Below are 17,850 nucleotides of genomic sequence, written 5' to 3'. Positions count from 1 at the left end.
ATTCCGAAAAATCATCTGTGAACACGCAAATCTTTAGTATTCTTCAGAAAGTTGATGAAATGGTAGAGTGTTAACTCTACTCAAGAAAATTTAAGCAATAACAGCAATAAGGATAATGTATCATCCCAAAACAACTTACATCTTATCTTAGAGAATGTACCCTAAAATTCCTCATCACTCACACACTTTTGCTCTCAAACGTTTACTTCACCTGACAGATGGCCTTAATTCCTTCTCGTCCAGTCTTTCATATCATCTGCCCAGAAGAGATGCGGACACACAGATAATGACAAATAAATAGTAGATACTATTATTACACCTGTTTCCTCATCTATAAAACCGGGATGATACTTGTAGCCACCTGACAGGGCCGATGTAAGGATTAAACGAGGTAATACAAGTACAGCACTTAGCTCAGTGCCTCACACACACTAAGTGCTCAATAAGCGTTAGCTTTATTATTATTACTGGCAGTAATAATAATAATAAAGCTTTGTATAAACATCAGCTGTTGCCTCTAGGAGCCATTACCGTCTAAGTCGTACTTCCTTACCTCAGTCTCTGGAGAAGCAGCTGCAAGGCATTTCTGAGCTGCTTCCTGAGTTAGGAACTGAACAAACGCACAACCTGCACAGAGACAAAAACAGGTGAGATCCCAAACTCCCCTGACCCACCAGGAAGCTGAAGATAATACTACAGAAATGGTGGCCGCCTGACACAGAGGCAGGCTCCTTGTATTACGCCTATGTGACAGGCACTATGCTAGGCCCTAAAGGTTCAAAGACTAAGATACCACACCTGCTCTCAATGAAATCTTATTACTTCCTTAATCTTTTCCAGTGTTTCTTAGAACTTTAATCTCACCATCTGTTATGGATTAAATTGTGCCCTCCCTCCCCCTCAGATATGTGTTGTAAATCCTACCGTACCTGTCGTTATGATCCCATTTGGAAACGGGTTGTCTTTGTATGTTAATGAAACAGTATTAGTACAGGGTGTGTCTTAAATCAATCTCTTCTGAGATATAAAACGGCAGACTAAGCAAGCAGCAAGCAAGCAGAGATGAGGGAAGACAGATGCCAAAACCCATGAAGACTGCAAAGGAAGGAGCTGAAAACAGACAAGGACCTTCCTCCAGGGCCAACAGAGAAGAAGTCTTCCCCTGGAGCTGGCGCTGTGAATTCAGAATTCTAGCCTCCTAAACTGTGTGAAAATAAATTTGTTTGTTAAAGCCACCCGCTTGTGGTATTTTGGATAGAGCAGCACGAGATAAGACAACTTGGTTTTGGAGCCTTGGCGGCACAGTGGTTAAGAACTTGGCTGTTAACCAAAAGGTCAGTAGTTTGAATCCACCAGCCACTCCTTGGAAACCCTATAGGGCAGTTCTACTCTGTCCTGTAGAGTCGCCGTGAGTTGGAATCAACTCAATGGCAAAGGGTTTTAGTTAACTAAGACACTATCTCTCTCCTTAACAAAAGATATCCCCAGGAAACAGCACATTATAACCCCGCACTTAGAGCAGTATCTTTTGCTGAGTGCTTACTGGGGGCTAAGGCAGGAACCACTCAACCCTGAAATTAATTACAGACCTCACTGTCACCACAGTCACTGTGGAGTCATCAGAGAAGGGCAGCTCTGCCTCTTGGGGTGAAGTCCCTGGCCTCTATCACATGAACACAGCAGGGCCCAAAACGCCAGGAGCTCAGCACTTGGCTCATGCTCTGGAATCTCCAGAAGGCTCACCTCTTGGCTGGTAAGATGCAAGGGCAATCAATGCATCCTAACTCTGCTATTGAGATAAAGCAGCTATTTTAAGCAAAAAAAAAAAAAGGTTTTGACATTTATCTTACAATAGACTCCAAAATAAGAAATACAAGTTTCATATGTTGTCAGTATCTCTTTAAACTTTAAATATTCTCTCATATACAAAAACAATGCCATTATTCCCAGAGCTACTGGGGTATCACTCTTCTGCCCTCTGAGAATGAACAGTGAGGACTAATAAAAGGACACACGTGGCAGGCCACCCCAAGGGTCACCAGCTTGTGCAGCCCTCCCTCCTCCTCAGACAGGCCCGAGTGCTACCACGTCTGTGTCCCATCGTCCTTTGCTCACAGCTCCATCATAGCACTAATCAGGAGGCATCTTCCCAAACAGACTGCATGGCTCAGGAAGAAGACCTTATTTCTTGGCTATTTCTGTATTCCTAGCACCTACCACAGTGCCTGGCATTAACTCAATAGGGGGAAAGCAATAATGAAGAAAGAAATATGGGGGGAAAAAATGTTTCCAACAGGCCAACTAGACCACTTATCTAATGTGAAGATGGGTAAGAATTTTATCATTGGAATTTCCAGGGTCAGTACTGGGTTTAGTCTTAGTATTTCTCTAAAAGTCTGCAGCTGACATTTAGCTCTTCCAGGCAGTGAAATGGCACCATGACAGGGATGAACTGCAGGAGGAGCCCAAGGCTGTGTGAGTAGGCAGAAAGAGTGTCAGAAAAAATTCATGTGAGCTAGGGAAAGACAATCCCTTAAGAAAAAAACAATTAAAACTCTGCTTATTAAGAGCATTAACTCTCAGCTAACATTAAGATAGTAAGAAAGAGATTTAGCAAGTCAACTGTAGACTATATCCTGAGAAGATCAACCCAACATGCCACAGCACTCAGAACAGGACCAAAGATGCTGGGTATCATCAAAGTAAAGCAATAGACTACCACTACTTAGAGATTCTATGCAATTCAAGTTGCCCATTTTTAGAAAAACGTAATGAAAATGGAGAAGGTCCAAGGAGTGTAACTGAATATTAGAGCTGAAGGCACGTTAGCTATTACTCTAGTTGAATCACTCATTTTACAGATAGGAAACGGGAGCCCACAGTGGGCCAACGATGTGCATAAACCCCCAGCTGGTCTGTGGTGTGGCTGGATTAGATCCCCAGTCTCCAGGAAGCAGTTCAGTGCTCTTTCCATCATATAGCCTTATTTACATCCTGGTTGGCTGAGGTAAAAACCAATATAACCAGGTCTCAACAAAGGGCAAATGAGCAGCTTTGGAATGGAGGTTCTTAATCCATGGAACGGCTCCAGAGACCCCGCAAGCCCTCTGAAGTGGCATTTAGCTAGACGGTTCATAGCTTTTGCTAGATCTCAAAGGAATCAAGAATCAGAAAAATTAAGGACTCACTGCTTTAGGAAAAAAACAACTGAGTTGATGAGATCATAGACTACGAAGGGGTTGAAAGACGCTACACTAGACTGAGGAGTGGTCACCCCCTGAAGCTCAAGAGAAAGAGCCTTGGGAGAGGGGGAATACAAGGAAGCACTCCTGCTACCCTGTCTTCCTTCTGACCACTGCCACTGCAACCAAGTTTCTCTGTCAGTTTCCATCTCTAACAAAAGCAACTGAAAAAGATCCCAGTAATTTCAAGCAACGTGGAATGATTAACACCCATGAGACGCTATCACATTTGATATTCAAAGAACAAATGGAATTCATTACCCTAAAGTAAATAAGCAAGAGCTTACAAAGCTCAGACAAAATTAGGGCTGACAGCACCATTAGAGATCTGAGTTTAGCGCCATGGAAGACAACCTCAGAATGTCCTTGGTGCGTCTGCGGAACACAGAGACCTAGGCTAGACGGACTATGGGCCCCTCAGAAGTGCACAGTACATTCACGTAACCCTGTCAATGCCCATGGCAGTGACCCCTACCCTTTTAGGGTCTGACCAGCTGATGGTTAATACCTTTAGAGTGCTCTGTGTCTGGATGCAAGACAATGCGGACATATTTGAGATCCCCAAACTGCTGGAGCAGCTCCCCAAGATCATCTTCCTCTGAGTCGAAGGACAGGTTTCTATGGAAGACAACCAAAAAGTCACAACAAAGGTCATTTTAAAAAGTGAGATCCTGGGTTCCGGCACAAGTTAAGCGAGTTAGACATCAACTGACGTGGCTCCCTTACTCGAAACCACCCTCCACTGCTCAGGAACATCGCCAATACATAGGGTGGCTCTCAGTGGCCACGCCTCTGCTACATGACTCTGCTCTGTGGCCACGTGACTGGCCTTCTTTTGCAAATCAGAGTTCTCTCTCCTAGGAATCTGAAACTTAGACATCTAGAGAGGCCAGAAGTTATGGACGTAGATCTACTTCAAAATAGCAGTGCCCTACCTGAAAGAAACTTCTGGGGTGCTGGAAATGTTGGTCTCTGTCTTGATCTGGGTGGGGGTTTTGTGGGTATACACATTATGAAAAATTTCACTGAGCTGTGCACTTAGATTAATGCACTTTACAGAACATATTATAACTTTAAGAAAAATTAAAAAGGTGGGGCCTTCCCCCTAGAGAAGACCCACAGCCTCCTATGCTGGGGTCGCAGAACTGCCCAGCCTCTCCTCCCCTTCCTGAAGATCGTCCTTTGTCAATTCCTCTGATTTGGTGAGCCACCCAGTATTCATCCAACAAACCTTCTTATTTATTTAAACTGGCCAAAATTAGTTTCTTTTACTACAACCAAAAGACTCACAGCAGGTTAGTAAGAAAAGTAAAAAACATCTGCCTATCTTTCTGTCTCTCTCTCTCTCAAGATTAGCCATCTTCTCCTCTGTGTTGCTCTGAAATCCGCAGCTCAATTAACATTTTACAAAAGTCAAAAAATCCTTCAAAATAAAAACTCATAGGCAAACGTGGTAAAGTTTACTAGCTTCGTACAAAAAATAAAACTACGTATTTCTCTCAATGGGATTAAGAAATGTTGGAAGGAGATTTTGTTCTTTTAAATTTCAGCACAAGGTCAAAATTCCTCATTTCTCCAGCTGTGCAGATCCTTCCAGGAGTAAGAAAAACAGTCCCTAATATATAGCTATCCTTTTACATCCCTTTTACTCAGTTAACAACCCCATAAATCATTCTATCTCAGAGTAATCCAGAAAAAAGGGTTTCTGAAATAAGATGCTTCCTAGCTACATTTTTCCTTCTAATTTGCCTCCTAATGTACGTAGTTCTCTCCCTCCCACCCTTTTATTTCCCCATGTTCTTTCTTAGTATAAAGATGTATAAGGAATGGGATCCTTGGTACTGCAGTCACAGGCTTCTGAGCGTGACATTTCTTCCTTCCTATTAGGCAGAATTCTCTATGAATCAAAGTGATTTATATGGCAGTTCCAAATAACACGGTAAAAAGAGTAGGGAACGACCTGCTGCTGAGAGAACGGTCTAAAGCACAGCATGGAGAGTCTAAACTCATCCCTGTAAGTATTTACGCTGTGGGCCTGTGTGGGGGCATTCTCTGAGTAGTGCTTAAGGGTGATTTTTTAATTTTTTAAAATGTATTTATTTATTCATTCATTCCTCTTTTGCTCAATTATTTTCTAAATTTTCTATAATGAACAAAAATTATTTGCATGATAAAATAATCTTAATTTTACCTTAAAACAGGGTAAAATACAAACCTCTTAAGATAAGACCCCATGACACACACACACATTGCACACTGGTCCTCAAAAAAAAAGGAAGAACAGGCATGCTTGAGGTGAACTGACAATCCCCTGACTCGATGAAAATACCAACCTCTGGTAGTCAATAGGACTAACACAGCAATGGCAGCACAAAATTAAACCTGCCTCCGCCCCCACTCCCACCCCCAGCTTTCCCGGAAGCAGAGGGGGTGCCTTACTTCATTCTGCACACTGCTTTGGAAGATAACAGAGAAGGCAGGTTAGTTATGAAGAGAAACACTGTCTGGCACAAGCAGCATCACTCCTCCTCAGCAGCCTCCTAAAACTAAGGCCGGAAGTAAGACGTTTCTAACAGCTGAGGGGCCAACTGGTAAGTCTAAATGAGAACAAGATATCCAGACCCCTGCTAATTCTCTCTTGTGTATACTTTTGAATCTCCTACATTTCTCATTGTTTGCAATGTTCCTGGGATCAGATGTGCTAATGGTCTTAGAAGCATCTGACTTTCTGGCGTAGTTCACAAGACTAGTGTAAAAAAAAAAAAAAATGAAGAAACCTATGTAGGCAACCCAAACAGCAGTTCTCTCAGGGTAGAAAAACATACCTAATGAAGACGGTTTTCCCTTCATTCACATCAGATGGTAATTTTCTCTTCTTTTGCTTTGCAATTTGTGCATCTAAAGTAAAAAACAACAAACTGAATAAAATAAAATAGTGCAGGCCATATGCCAAAGGCTAACTTCTTAAGTCTCTACAGATCTTGCCTAAGTCAATAAGAAAAAAAATTTTTTAAATGGACAAAGAATATACAACTAAACATATGAAAAGAGGCTCAAACTCTCTCATAATTAGAGAAGCATTGCACAAGTAATGGGGTATTATTTTTCACTAACAGATGGGCAAAAATTAAAAAGATTGATGAGATCCACTATGGCAAAGGTGTGGGAAAAAGACGTTCCCATATACTGCTGGGAGAGTGTAAACTTTTTCGAAATTTAAAACATGTAGTCTTTAAGGAGAAAAAAATATACACAGGTTCATTCAAAATATACTACATTGTATATACGTATGCATGTGTGTGTGTGTGTTTGCTAATATATATAAAGATACACAAGAAACTTGTAACACTGGTTGTCTCTGGGGAGGGGAGGTGATGTGTGAGGATCAGATGGAGGTAAGGGAGGCTTGTTTCTTTTTAAGAAGAGATACATATTTACATACACAAGGAAAATTTCTAGGATACTTAAGAAACAAGTTACTTTGGGAGGTTGTTGGGGGACTGGTAAGGAACCTTTACTTTCTGTATTGTACTACTTTTCCATACGGGATTATTTTTTGTATTAATTTTCTTTCATCATCATGTAGTAGTTCCATAATTTTTTTTAAGTGAAAAGAATGGTTCAGAGACAACCAAATCTGGGTTCTACAATGCAAGGTCTCATAGTCCCTTCGGTGTCAAGGCATCTTCACTTCTAAGGTATGTATCATTTCTTCCTGGCAGCGTGAGTTTATTTCCTCAGATTTCTCATATGCCACTCTTAAAAAAAAATGGAAGCAGCAATCAACTTGACAGCTGAGTAAAAATCTCCACCCAAACTAAAAGGCCAGCTATTGGCCACTGCTTTTTCTGTAATGACCTGCCTTTCTCCATAAATGAGTTGAGTTTACCCCTAACATTCTCAGTAAAGGTAACAATAGGAATTGGTGACAGTTCTACAAAATGCCCCAGTAGGTCCTTTATCCCCAATCTGAACTCAAAACACTTTAAAATCCCTTTGCTGTTAAGATGCAATACCCTGTTTATCCAGTTATTCGTTCAACTTGGATAACTGAGAAAGTGGTGGCTCAGCATTTAACTAGGTTTACAATTCCCTAGGAAAGGCTCTTAACCCTCAAACACCACTCTGAACTCATTTTAAAAACAAAAACAAACAAAAAACCTTTAGAAGAAAGGAATATCACAGCTCCATTTTCAGCACTGAAACATAAACTTAATAGAGCACTCTCAGGTCCTATTTAAAAAGGAGCTCATACTGAACTGGTGCTCATTTCTCGCAACACGGTTAAAGAAGTTACAAAGACCGCAGGCAAACCTTTATCCTCCCTCTCTTCAGTGTCCATGTCACTCTGAGCCAGCTCCTCTCCATCATCAATACCATCTCTTTGCTCCAGGTCACTGTCCTTGTCGGAATGATTCTCTTCACTGCTGTCTGCAGCTGCTGCTCTCTTGACAGCTCTGGAATGGCACAGTTCACAGCTAAGGACCTGGGCTGACAGAGGGGCCCCCTGGACTTCATTACACATGTCACTCTGCACTGAGGAAGGCAGGGAAACGGCGTGATCATTTTCCCTCTCAGAGACAATCCTGGATCTTCCACTGTTTCAGAACAGGCTGAGCTGCTTACCTCTTCTGAATCTGCACAGGCTTGGTCCCCCTGGATTCTTCTTCCGCATCTTCTTCATCTTCATCATCATCCTCCTCCTCAACATCACCTTCGTCTTCATCATCATTATCTTCTTCTTCCTCTCTTCCCTTCTCTTTACCTGATCCCTGCTGTTCAGGCTCAGGGCTCTTCCCCTCACCTACAGAGGGAGGTGAAGAAAGCAATGAATTCTCTTAGCGTCCAAAACAAGGTTATTTTAACAAATACTTTAACAAAAGACAAAAGTTCCTAGTTCCTTTGGTTTTACAGAATCTCATATATTTCTTACTATATATAATATATATAAGAGTAATTACGTGGGATAAAAGCAAAAAATAAACAACAAAATCTCCCATCACTCAGATCCCTTTGGAATCTGTCCCATTCACTGGAATTCTGAAGGTCAATCTGGCTCAGAGTGAGAGAGCAGCAACTGAGCCTCCCCCATTAGCTACAGCTTGTACACAGGGCAGCACGACGTCCACCCTGGAGCCCAGCCATGATCTTGAATCTCAGCAAGGTGTGCTCTGAGATCCTGGCGACTTAAAAGCCAATTGGTTTCTTAATGAAACTCAAGTTTTAAGTTTCCCTGTTCTTAATGTCCCATCACTCCCTATTTGGAAAAGCTGGGAAAGGACAGGAAGCTGCGGGAACAATGAACTCAGCCATACTCCTCATCACACCCACACCCAGGAGCGCACTTAGACTCAGAGGAGTCTACATCCTGGGACGGGAGACCGAGAGAGTACCATATGAATTGACAAACAGCCCGGGCTCATTTCCGAGCCAACAGAAATTCAGAGTTTCTACTACTCCTGAGTCTCATTCTTTTGGTTAATCTTGTGCTTTTGACATCTCCAGCCCAATATCCTCACTGACAAGCACGTTCCCTTACACCTTCAGCACAGACACAAAAGTTGTATTCACACATTCCACACCCTCGCCCCAGCATACAACTCCTCTCACCCGCACCACATCTTACCTGAGGCAGAAGCAGACTGAGTATCTTTATACTTATCCTTTGCCACGGCCCAATCCACAGCCACTGTCCGCCCTGTCAGACAGAAAAGTGGCCTCAGAAAGAATTTCCTCATTTTAACGTCCCTATCTCCCGCAAATGGCTTCCTATTCACCAGATGCAGTAATGGAACCAGCGGACACAAGGGAAGTGACGACTCAGGGAATGTAGGTCCTTAAAGCTCTCAGTAGCTGCTTATCCTTTTAACCCTTAACCACTTCATCAATGAACAGAAATGCTGCCTTTCTACACAGCCGTAACAACTGGGACAGACAGACTCAAAAACAAAGAATTAGAACAGTGCTTCCAGTTAGATTAGCAAGTTCTCAGTTACATAAGCAAGAAGCAAAACAGGCATTCTGGAATAATCTGCACCCTACTCAGAAGTTAAAGTCTCTAAGCCAATCCCTTAATTAGACACGGTAAATCAATACCTAGAGTAGCCTCACAGTTAATTTAATAGCCTGTGGATGCTGAGTAGTGAGCATAACGAAGGAGGAATGTACAATCCCACATCCCCTAAACACCCACCTGCATCATCAGTGACTATTTCAGGGACAGTTTTCACCAGCAACTTAAAAGAACACTCATCACCACAGAAAGGGAAGAGAACACTGGGACAGGTTCTTTCCAGTGTAACCCTAAGATCAAGCACCAGGAACACTACACTACAACAGCTTCAACATTAGCAGTGAGGCTCAACAGTCTAAACACTTACCTTTTGAAAATGTACAAAGTGGGTTACTGTGCCAATTCACCCAAACCCCAGGAATATCTGGGTCAGTGATACACGTACAGAAAGCTTACCTTTTATCTCTCTCATGTTCATGCCTTTGAGAGCTTTTCCTGCTTCTAGGAGGTTCTTGAACTGAACAAAAGCAAAGCCACGCATCTTTCCATCTGTGTGCAGACATACATACAAAGAAGTTAGAGTCAGCAGGTGGGGAGCCAATAGAACACTAAGACTTAGAAAGAAATTACAGCCACTCAGGCTGGCAAGATGGCCCAAGTCCTGCCAACCAGCCAGCCCCTTTACAAAGCAATAGGTTAGTCCTCCTGCTGAGTACAAGTGACTCAGGTCTGGGGAGAGGAATGTACTTCCTCAAACTGCATCTAGTCTTCTAAGACTACTTCTGATCTAACTAAAACTACCATCGGGGAATAAGCACAATTATTTGAGCTGTTATTACTTGTCAAGCACTGTGCCAGACAGTTTATATTTACATATCATCTCAGGCTCACCAAGATAGTGACATGGGCCTTGTATTTCTATTTCAAATGGTGCTTAGTTCAAGGACAATATAATGCTAAATAACCCTTTTAATCTCATCCATTTCATATCTCCAGCCCAATATCCTCACTACGACAAGGACGTTCCCTTACACTTGTATTTCTATTTCACATGGCACTTAGTTTGAGGGTAATGTGGAAAAAGACATTATTAAGTAACCTTAATCTAACCAGACCAAATGCAGGTTTGCTAGTACCTGGCTTCCTGGGAATGTTGACTTCTAGGACAGCTCCAAATTGAGCAAATATTGTCTTCAAGTCATCTTCTGAACACTGAAGCCAAAAGGGAAAGAAAGATATAATCACAGCCAACAAACAGAAACATCAACTACCAAGTTAGCTCATTAGGAAGGACCTGAATATTTTTACTCCTTTTTTACTTTTGAGAGTAGGACACCAAACATTTCTGGAAAGAGGACATCTTACTTTGTATCTAAGAGAGCTCTTTTACCCCTACCTTTCTCCAAAATCACGCCCCCCTCCAAAAAAGGAATCCATCTTTACACTTAAGTGTCATTAATTAACTCTTGTTTATACAGGTCCATTTTCTGAACTCAGCAGGGCTAAGGTTCATGCCTGGAAGGAATTAAGCCCCATTATGTCATCCTGGTGAGGAGTGCCACCAACGAGCATCCCATGTTAGTCTTCTTCCACCACTTACCTTAAAGCTCAGGTTCCGAATAATTAATCTGGCTTTCTTATCTGCCATTTTGGCTTTTTTGGGCTTTGGCACTTTCTTTGGGGACTCCGAATTTTCTAAGAAAAAAAGGGACAATGGAATAAGTCTGTGTTTCAAAACCACCCACTACAGCCTCACAGGGAGAAAGCTACTAGCCACAGAGGGCATTTACCACAGGGTTCAGTGTGGCGACACCCAGGAGCACCAGGTTTTCCAGCCTTCAGAAGTAAACAAAGGACTAACATGAGGAACAAAATACACTGGATGATTTGGGCCAGCAAAAAAGAAATTAGGGAAGCTTTACGTTCTCAGAGTGACCCCTTCTTTATCCTATTGCTCTGTCTCACCCTGGGGGAAGACCGTTTCAGTTACTAGAAACTCACCATTTTTCCCCTTTTCCTTGGACTTGTGCCTCAGTTTTCTCTTGGCAACAGTCACGTTGATCTTGCAGCCTTCGAAGGTGGTAATCTCGTTGAGGGCCCTCTGAACATCTTCCAGCATTGAAAAAGTGACATAGCCAAAGCCTCGGCATGCCTTACTCCCTAGAACGGTGCAGGCAGAAGAGGGTGGGGAGAAGGAGAGCCAGTAGTGAAGTAAGAGCCCCACACCAGTAAATTCTCAAAGCCTAAGCTAGCAGAGGGAGCACTGGATTCAATTCTCAGCCAACACACCTTAAGCATGGCCACCACCTGTCTGTCAGTGGAGGTTTGAGTGTTGCTATGATGCTGAATCAGTTTCAGTGGCGATTCCAGAATAAGACAGACTAGGAAAAAAGGCCTGGTGATCTTTCAAAAATCAGGTGATGAAAACCCTATGAATCACAACAGTCCAACTCGATGGCAGCTAACGACAAACTAGCAGATATACTACAGGCCATCCTGTTATTGGTTTGCCAGAATTCTCAGGAGGGAAAGAAGCTAGGCTGACCTCAGAGTCCCCTTCCCCACTTTGCTCAGAAACTGTTGGCTTCCTCTCTGTTCTAATCTGGTGCCTCCAATGTTAGCTCTTGTTGCCCATTTCCTGATAACATCAAGAACATGGAGGATCCATAACATATATTAGGCCCCCAAAGAAGAATTCAACATCAAAGAAGAAGGTAGGAAAGACAGCTAAAGTAGCTTCAAAATTAGAATATAATAAAGCAGCTGCCCCTCAGAACAGATCAGCAATGAATGCCTGAGTCCCTGACCAAAGAAAACAAACAATAAACACTGTTTCAGGAGTCTGCCAATGCTATGACCATATTACCAACAGGTATCAACATCAAATTAAGCCTTTCTAAAACCAAACAATGAATAAGGAAGACCGAAGAAGAAATGACCAAAGTAGAATTGACCCCTTTGAATTGTGGTGTTGGTGAAGAATATTGAATATACCATGGACGGCCAAAAGAAAGAACAAATCTGTCTTGGAAGAAGTACAACCAGAATGCTCCTTAGAAGCAAGGGTGGCAAGATTGCGTCTTACATACTTTGGATATGTTGTGAAGAGGGGTCAGTCCCTGGAGAAGGGTATCATGCTTGGCAGAGTGCAGGGTCAGCGGAAAAGAGGAAGACCCTCAACGAGGTGGACTGACACAGTGGCTGCAACAATGAGCTCAAGCATAACGATTGTAAGGATGGCTCAGGACTGGGCAGTGTTTCGTTCTGTTGTGCACAGGGTCACTATGATGAGTTGGAACCTAACAACAACAAAACCGAACAAAAAAAAAAAAACCAAACCTGTTACCATCAAGTGGATTCCAAGTCATAGCAACCCTACAGGACAGAGCAGAACTGCCCCATAAGGTTTCCTAGGTTGTAATCTTTTATGGAAGTAGACGCCATGTCTTTCTCCTGCGGAACAGCTGGTGGGTTTGAACCACCATCCTTTTGGTTAGCAGCCAAGCGCTTAACTACCGTTTCACCAGGGCTCCTCTGCCCTTTCCCCAGGACCCCACAAATATAATGGCTGCAGAGAAGAAATTAGGAACAAGCTGATGAACAGCTGCAAGTACCAACTGTAATCCACCTTCAGTCTCTTTTGGTATGCTTTTGAACATTTCTGTGTAATAAAATCTTAAGTAACTTATCAAAAAGGAAAAGGACAGACTGTAATCTGCCTGCTACCTGAAGAAACAGAGCTCATATGCTCGGCTGCTTGTTCAACTACCCTGGAATCTGCTTCAGGTGCAAGCTCTGTAATACAGGCCACGGATCCACGTAGGCAGGTTAGAGTTGGCCTGGGCGCCAGGAGCGCATACTGGTGTCCGGAGATCAGTTTCTTTTCTCTCAAAAGCCTGCCCACTCATCTTTCAGAAAACAAGAATAATAAAAATCAAGGCCCCTCCCGAGCAAGATAACCAAAAAATTACGCAGCTGAAATGCGAAGAAGTTCCACGTCTAAATGAAAGCACATACGCACGATGAGTACCATGCATTTTGTGTCTGCACAAAGCACACTCACATGCATTATCTGAATGCTCACAACCTGGGAAATGACCCCAACTTAAAGAGAGGCTAATGACATACCCAAGTCACTACTACCGAGTAAGAACTCACCCTCACCTCCCTCCCTCCCAGCCCACTAAACACAGCACTCTTTCCAAAACATTTGGAATGTCTAGGTAGGAAAGTGGAGAGTTTGATAAAAAGGGAATAAGGGGTTTTGTTAAGGATTTAGACAAGGTACAAAGTATAAGGTTACACGCAGCCTGGATTCTGAGGACCCAAAGCAGAGTTCCCACTCAATGCCCAGTCCTTCCCTGGAACACAACCACCTGGCACTATACAGCAGTGTTTCACAAACTGATTTGACCAGAGCCCACAAGAAGGGATGGAATTTACATTAAATCTCAGCACACACAAATATTCCCTATACAAAACGGAAATAAATGTTTTGAGAATACTACTCTCTTACCATATGTGGATGTATCCCTTCTATTCTACCCTAGTTCATTAAAAAAAAACTTCTAGCCATGGCCCATGTATGACCCACTAATGGGTAACGATCGGCAGTTTAAGGAGCACTGCTGTAAAGCACTCCCACTCTCTCACACATGCCTAAAATGCCAAAAAAAAACAGGCAGGTGCCACAGCTTGTATGGTAATCTGAACCATGTTGATGGCCCTAACTATAACTTCTGTAACTAACAAAATAGAAGCTAAGGATTGGGTAATTATTAGCATGCTGTCAACCTGCTGGAGCCCTGGCGGTGAAGTGGTTAAAGTAATCAGCTGCTACCAAAAGGTCAGTGGTTCGAAACTACCAGCTGCTCTGGGGAGAAAGATGAGACAGTCTGCTTCCCATAAAGATTTACAGCCTTGGAAACCCTATGGGGCAGTTCTACCCTGTCCTATACGGTAGCTATGAGTTGGTATCAACTCAATGGCAGTGGGTTTTTTTTTGGGGGGGGGGCGGTGGTGGTTAGCCTGCCTACTCACATACTCAGATACTGTGGGTTTTTGTGTGTGTGTGTGTGGGTGGGTGGGTGGGGTGGTGGTTAGCCTGCCCACTCACATACTCAGATACCGTGGGAGTTATGCAGAGGCTAAGAGATGCCAGTTCCTACCACTTGTTTTGGTGAGAGGCAAAGAGGCAGCCACCTACAGAGACAGCCTGGAGACGTGAAAGGAAGCCATGCATATGGTCTGGGCACATCAGGTTCCCATCTTGGGTGCCCCTTGATAGTCCTGGGAAGAGAAAGGAACGCTTCTACAATTAAAACCCTTCCAATTCTCGTTTGCTCTAAAAGATGTCAACCCTGCCTCATGGTGATGTGATGAGAATATAAAGCACATAGGAGTATTCCACAAGTATTTCCAGTGGCTCAAGACAAAAGCCTTTTTCCCTCATACCCCACATCTGATCCATCAGCAAATCCCCTCAGCTCTACCTTCAAAAATATCCATATTTCAACCACTTTTTACCACCTCCATTGCTATCATCCTGGTCCAAGCCACCATGATCTCTCATTTGGATAACTGCAAAAGCCTACTAACTGGTCTCCCTGCTTCTGTCCTATTTTCCAACAGCCTATTCTCAACACAGCAGCTAAAGAGAATCTTTCAAAACATAAGTCGGATCATACCACTCTCTGCTCAAAACCCTCCAATGGTTTCCCAATTCAAGAGTAAAACCCAACATCCTGGCAATGGCATAGAAGGTCCTACGTGATCCAGTACGCTGTTGCCCCTCTGACTCACCTAATTCTCTTCCCTTCATTCGCTCCACTCCAATCATCCTGGCCTCCTTGCTATCCCTCCAACACACGAGGCACGCTCCTGCTGGTATCCTTTAACTTGCTGGTTCCTCTGCATGCCCACTCTCTCACCTTAGTCAGGTCGTCCCTGGCTATGCTGTACACACATATATTCTCTGTACAAAATCTATACTGTCACTCTTCCCCCTCTCTACCCTCGCACCTACACATACAAATGCAGACTCCCTATCCTTCTTCCCTGATTTCTTTTTCCTTAGCAATTATCACCATTATCACTATTTTGTTTATTGACTGCTTTCCCCACCTTGAAAACATAATAGCAATGATTTTTGGTTTGGTTTTGTTTGCTGGTATATCCTCAGGGCCTAGAACGGTGCCTGGCACATAGTAGGTACTCAATTGTGGAACAAATAAACTCTGATTCCCAGATTTAAAAAACAAACCCATTGCCCTCCAGTCGATTCCGACTCATAGTAGTTCTCAGATTTAGAGCAGGAAAATAATTACCATATAATTACCTGCCCCTGAGAGAAGGGACTCCCAGAAGTTTGGGGGGATGTCTCCGCCCGCGTCCCACCCAGAAGTTTGGGGGATGTCTCCGCCCGCGTCCCACTCCCGGGCCACCCCAGCCCTATCCTCGACCGCCTCCCCGCCGCCCCCTACCTTTCTCAGTCACCACGAAGCACTGCTTCACTGGCCCCACCTGACTGAAGAGCTCCTCCAGCTGCTCACTGCGGGCCGAAGGCGGGAGGCGGCCCACGAACAGGGTCAGCCCCGCCATGAGACTCGGCAACCCGAGCCGCGTGAGGCCGCAAGGAAACACGCCCGCGCCCGCGAGTCAAGCCACAGGCCAGCCACGCCACGGTGCGCGCAGACACCGGAAGTGCATGTGCTCGTTGCTCACAAGAGTCCGGAGGAAAACGTAGTGGGATGCGGAAGAAACGTTCCGGAATAAAAAGATAAAGCCGCTCCGGGGCGGAGCTCCTCCGACCAGGCTCCACCTCCAGTCCGCGCTCCGACGGCGTCTCCGTGGTAAAACTTGGCGTCGCTAGTTTCTAAACTTCACCTGCAAGAGATGAACCAATTCACCAGGATGGGCAGAGGAAATCATTCATTAAAGGGCGAGTAATAAAAATTTTCTGAAGTGTCTCCACAGATTCCCAGATTAACCAAAACGCCTGCCGACTCATGGCAGCCTCACGCGTTAACAGAGTAGAACTGCTCCAAGGGGTTTTCTTTGCTGTAATCTTTACAGAAACATCTCCAGCCCTTTCTTCTGCCGCCGGGGGGGTTCGAATCACCAACCCTTAGCTTAGTAGTCCATTGCAAACCATTTGTACCCCCCAGGGACCTCAATGTCTGCCTTTTCCTGAAGCAGACCACCCGTCCTTTCTTCCGAGGTGCCTCTGGATGGAGTTGAACCTCCAACCTTTCAATTAGCTGCTGAGCGTGTTAACCATTTGAACTCTGACTCCCAGACTTGAAAAACCCATTGCCTTCCAGTCGATTCCGACTCGTAGTAGTTCCCAGATTAAGGGCAGGAAAAGCAGCCAGAAGGTACAGACATAGACACGAGTATACCATATACATCATTCAGACAAGTCTCCTCTTCTCAGAGAACATGAGACATCTGTCACGCTCAGCCTATAACAGTTTACGGAAAAAATTAGACACTAAAGTACACAGAGACATAGATCAGACACAATCATCCTTTTGGTAAATATTTACTCCTACTATGTGCCAGACATTGAAGGGAGAAAACTGATGAACTAAAGCTGGTCCCTGCCATCATGGAGAATACAGTCCAGTGGGGGAGACAGGTATTAACCAAAAAACCCAAAACCCACTGCGGTGGAGTCGATTCCGACTCATAGCGACCCTATAGGACAGTGTAGAACTGCCCCGTAGAGTTTCCAAGGAGTACCTGGTGGATTCGAAATGCCTGCCTTTTGGTTAGCAGCTGTAGCATTTAACCACTACACCACCAGGGTTTCTGTATTAACCAAAAGAATCTTATAAATAAATCACAGTGTGCACACTAGGATTTTACATCTGACATACTCAAAGCAAACACAAAACATCCAGCTTATACACATAGAGAGACCTAGCACCCAGGTTCTTCAGGGGACAGGGGAAGATCTTCCCTCAGGTCAGCTTCCCAGACTCAAGACTGAGGGGTCCCACTGGCTGGGATCTGGGTGTACAGTGGTCCTGGAATACAGAGAGTGTTTGCCATCACATCAGGCTCAGGAACCGATCTGTGTGGGAGATTGCCAAACTCCGCAGAATGTCTAAAAGTACCTACTGCATTTCTGAAATAATTACTTTAAATGGTAATTGCTTGAGCACATAAAACTCAAAACCAAACCCGTTGCCATTGAGTCGATTCCAACTCATAGCGACCCGACAGGACAGCACCTGTAGGGTTTCCAAGAAGCAGCTGGTGGATTTGAACTGCTGGCCTTTTGGTTAGCAGCAGTGGCTCTTAACCTAAGTTTCCCTTTTTCCCAAAACCTCATTCAATTTCAAGACATTTTAGAGGGATGAGTGACTTGTTAGAGCCCTACCGGTGCAGTGGTTAAGAGCTAGGGCTACTAACCATAAAGGTCAGCAGTTTGAATCCACCAGCTGCTCCTTTGAAATCCTATGGGGCAGTTCTACTCTGTCCTACAAGGTCACCACGAGTCAGACTTGACGGCAACAGATTTGGGGTTTTTTGTTCGTCTGACTGGTTGATAATAATTAGGGCGGATGGGCAGGGAACGCTAAACATCAG

General features: G+C 44.0%; 1 protein-coding gene across 2 annotated transcripts in view; it reads right to left on the bottom strand.

Annotated features, from left to right (window-relative positions):
- Positions 1-15,978, bottom strand: part of RBM28 (RNA binding motif protein 28) — a 34,466-nt gene extending 18,488 nt beyond the window's left edge. Inside the window, exons 1-11 of one of the 2 annotated variants that reach the window (XM_049893811.1) lie at positions 15,738-15,978; positions 11,257-11,415; positions 10,856-10,950; positions 10,392-10,467; positions 9,712-9,804; positions 8,869-8,940; positions 7,869-8,046; positions 7,557-7,699; positions 6,068-6,140; positions 3,751-3,860; positions 554-627 (exon numbers count right to left, since the gene is read on the bottom strand). In XM_049893811.1, the coding sequence (XP_049749768.1) occupies positions 554-627; positions 3,751-3,860; positions 6,068-6,140; positions 7,557-7,699; positions 7,869-8,046; positions 8,869-8,940; positions 9,712-9,804; positions 10,392-10,467; positions 10,856-10,950; positions 11,257-11,415; positions 15,738-15,855 (1,191 nt within the window). In that variant the 5' untranslated portion in view covers positions 15,856-15,978. The remainder of the gene's footprint in view (positions 1-553; positions 628-3,750; positions 3,861-6,067; positions 6,141-7,556; positions 7,700-7,868; positions 8,047-8,868; positions 8,941-9,711; positions 9,805-10,391; positions 10,468-10,855; positions 10,951-11,256; positions 11,416-15,737) is intronic. The other variant, XM_049893812.1, reaches the window with a different exon arrangement.
- Between the last annotated feature and the right edge of the window lie 1,872 nt (positions 15,979-17,850).

This window comes from Elephas maximus, chromosome 8 (assembly GCF_024166365.1).
Source record: "Elephas maximus indicus isolate mEleMax1 chromosome 8, mEleMax1 primary haplotype, whole genome shotgun sequence".
NCBI classification, from domain to species: domain Eukaryota; kingdom Metazoa; phylum Chordata; class Mammalia; order Proboscidea; family Elephantidae; genus Elephas; species Elephas maximus.
The sequence above is the reverse complement of the archived record's forward strand: the minus strand, read 5'-3'. Positions and strand labels throughout refer to the sequence as shown.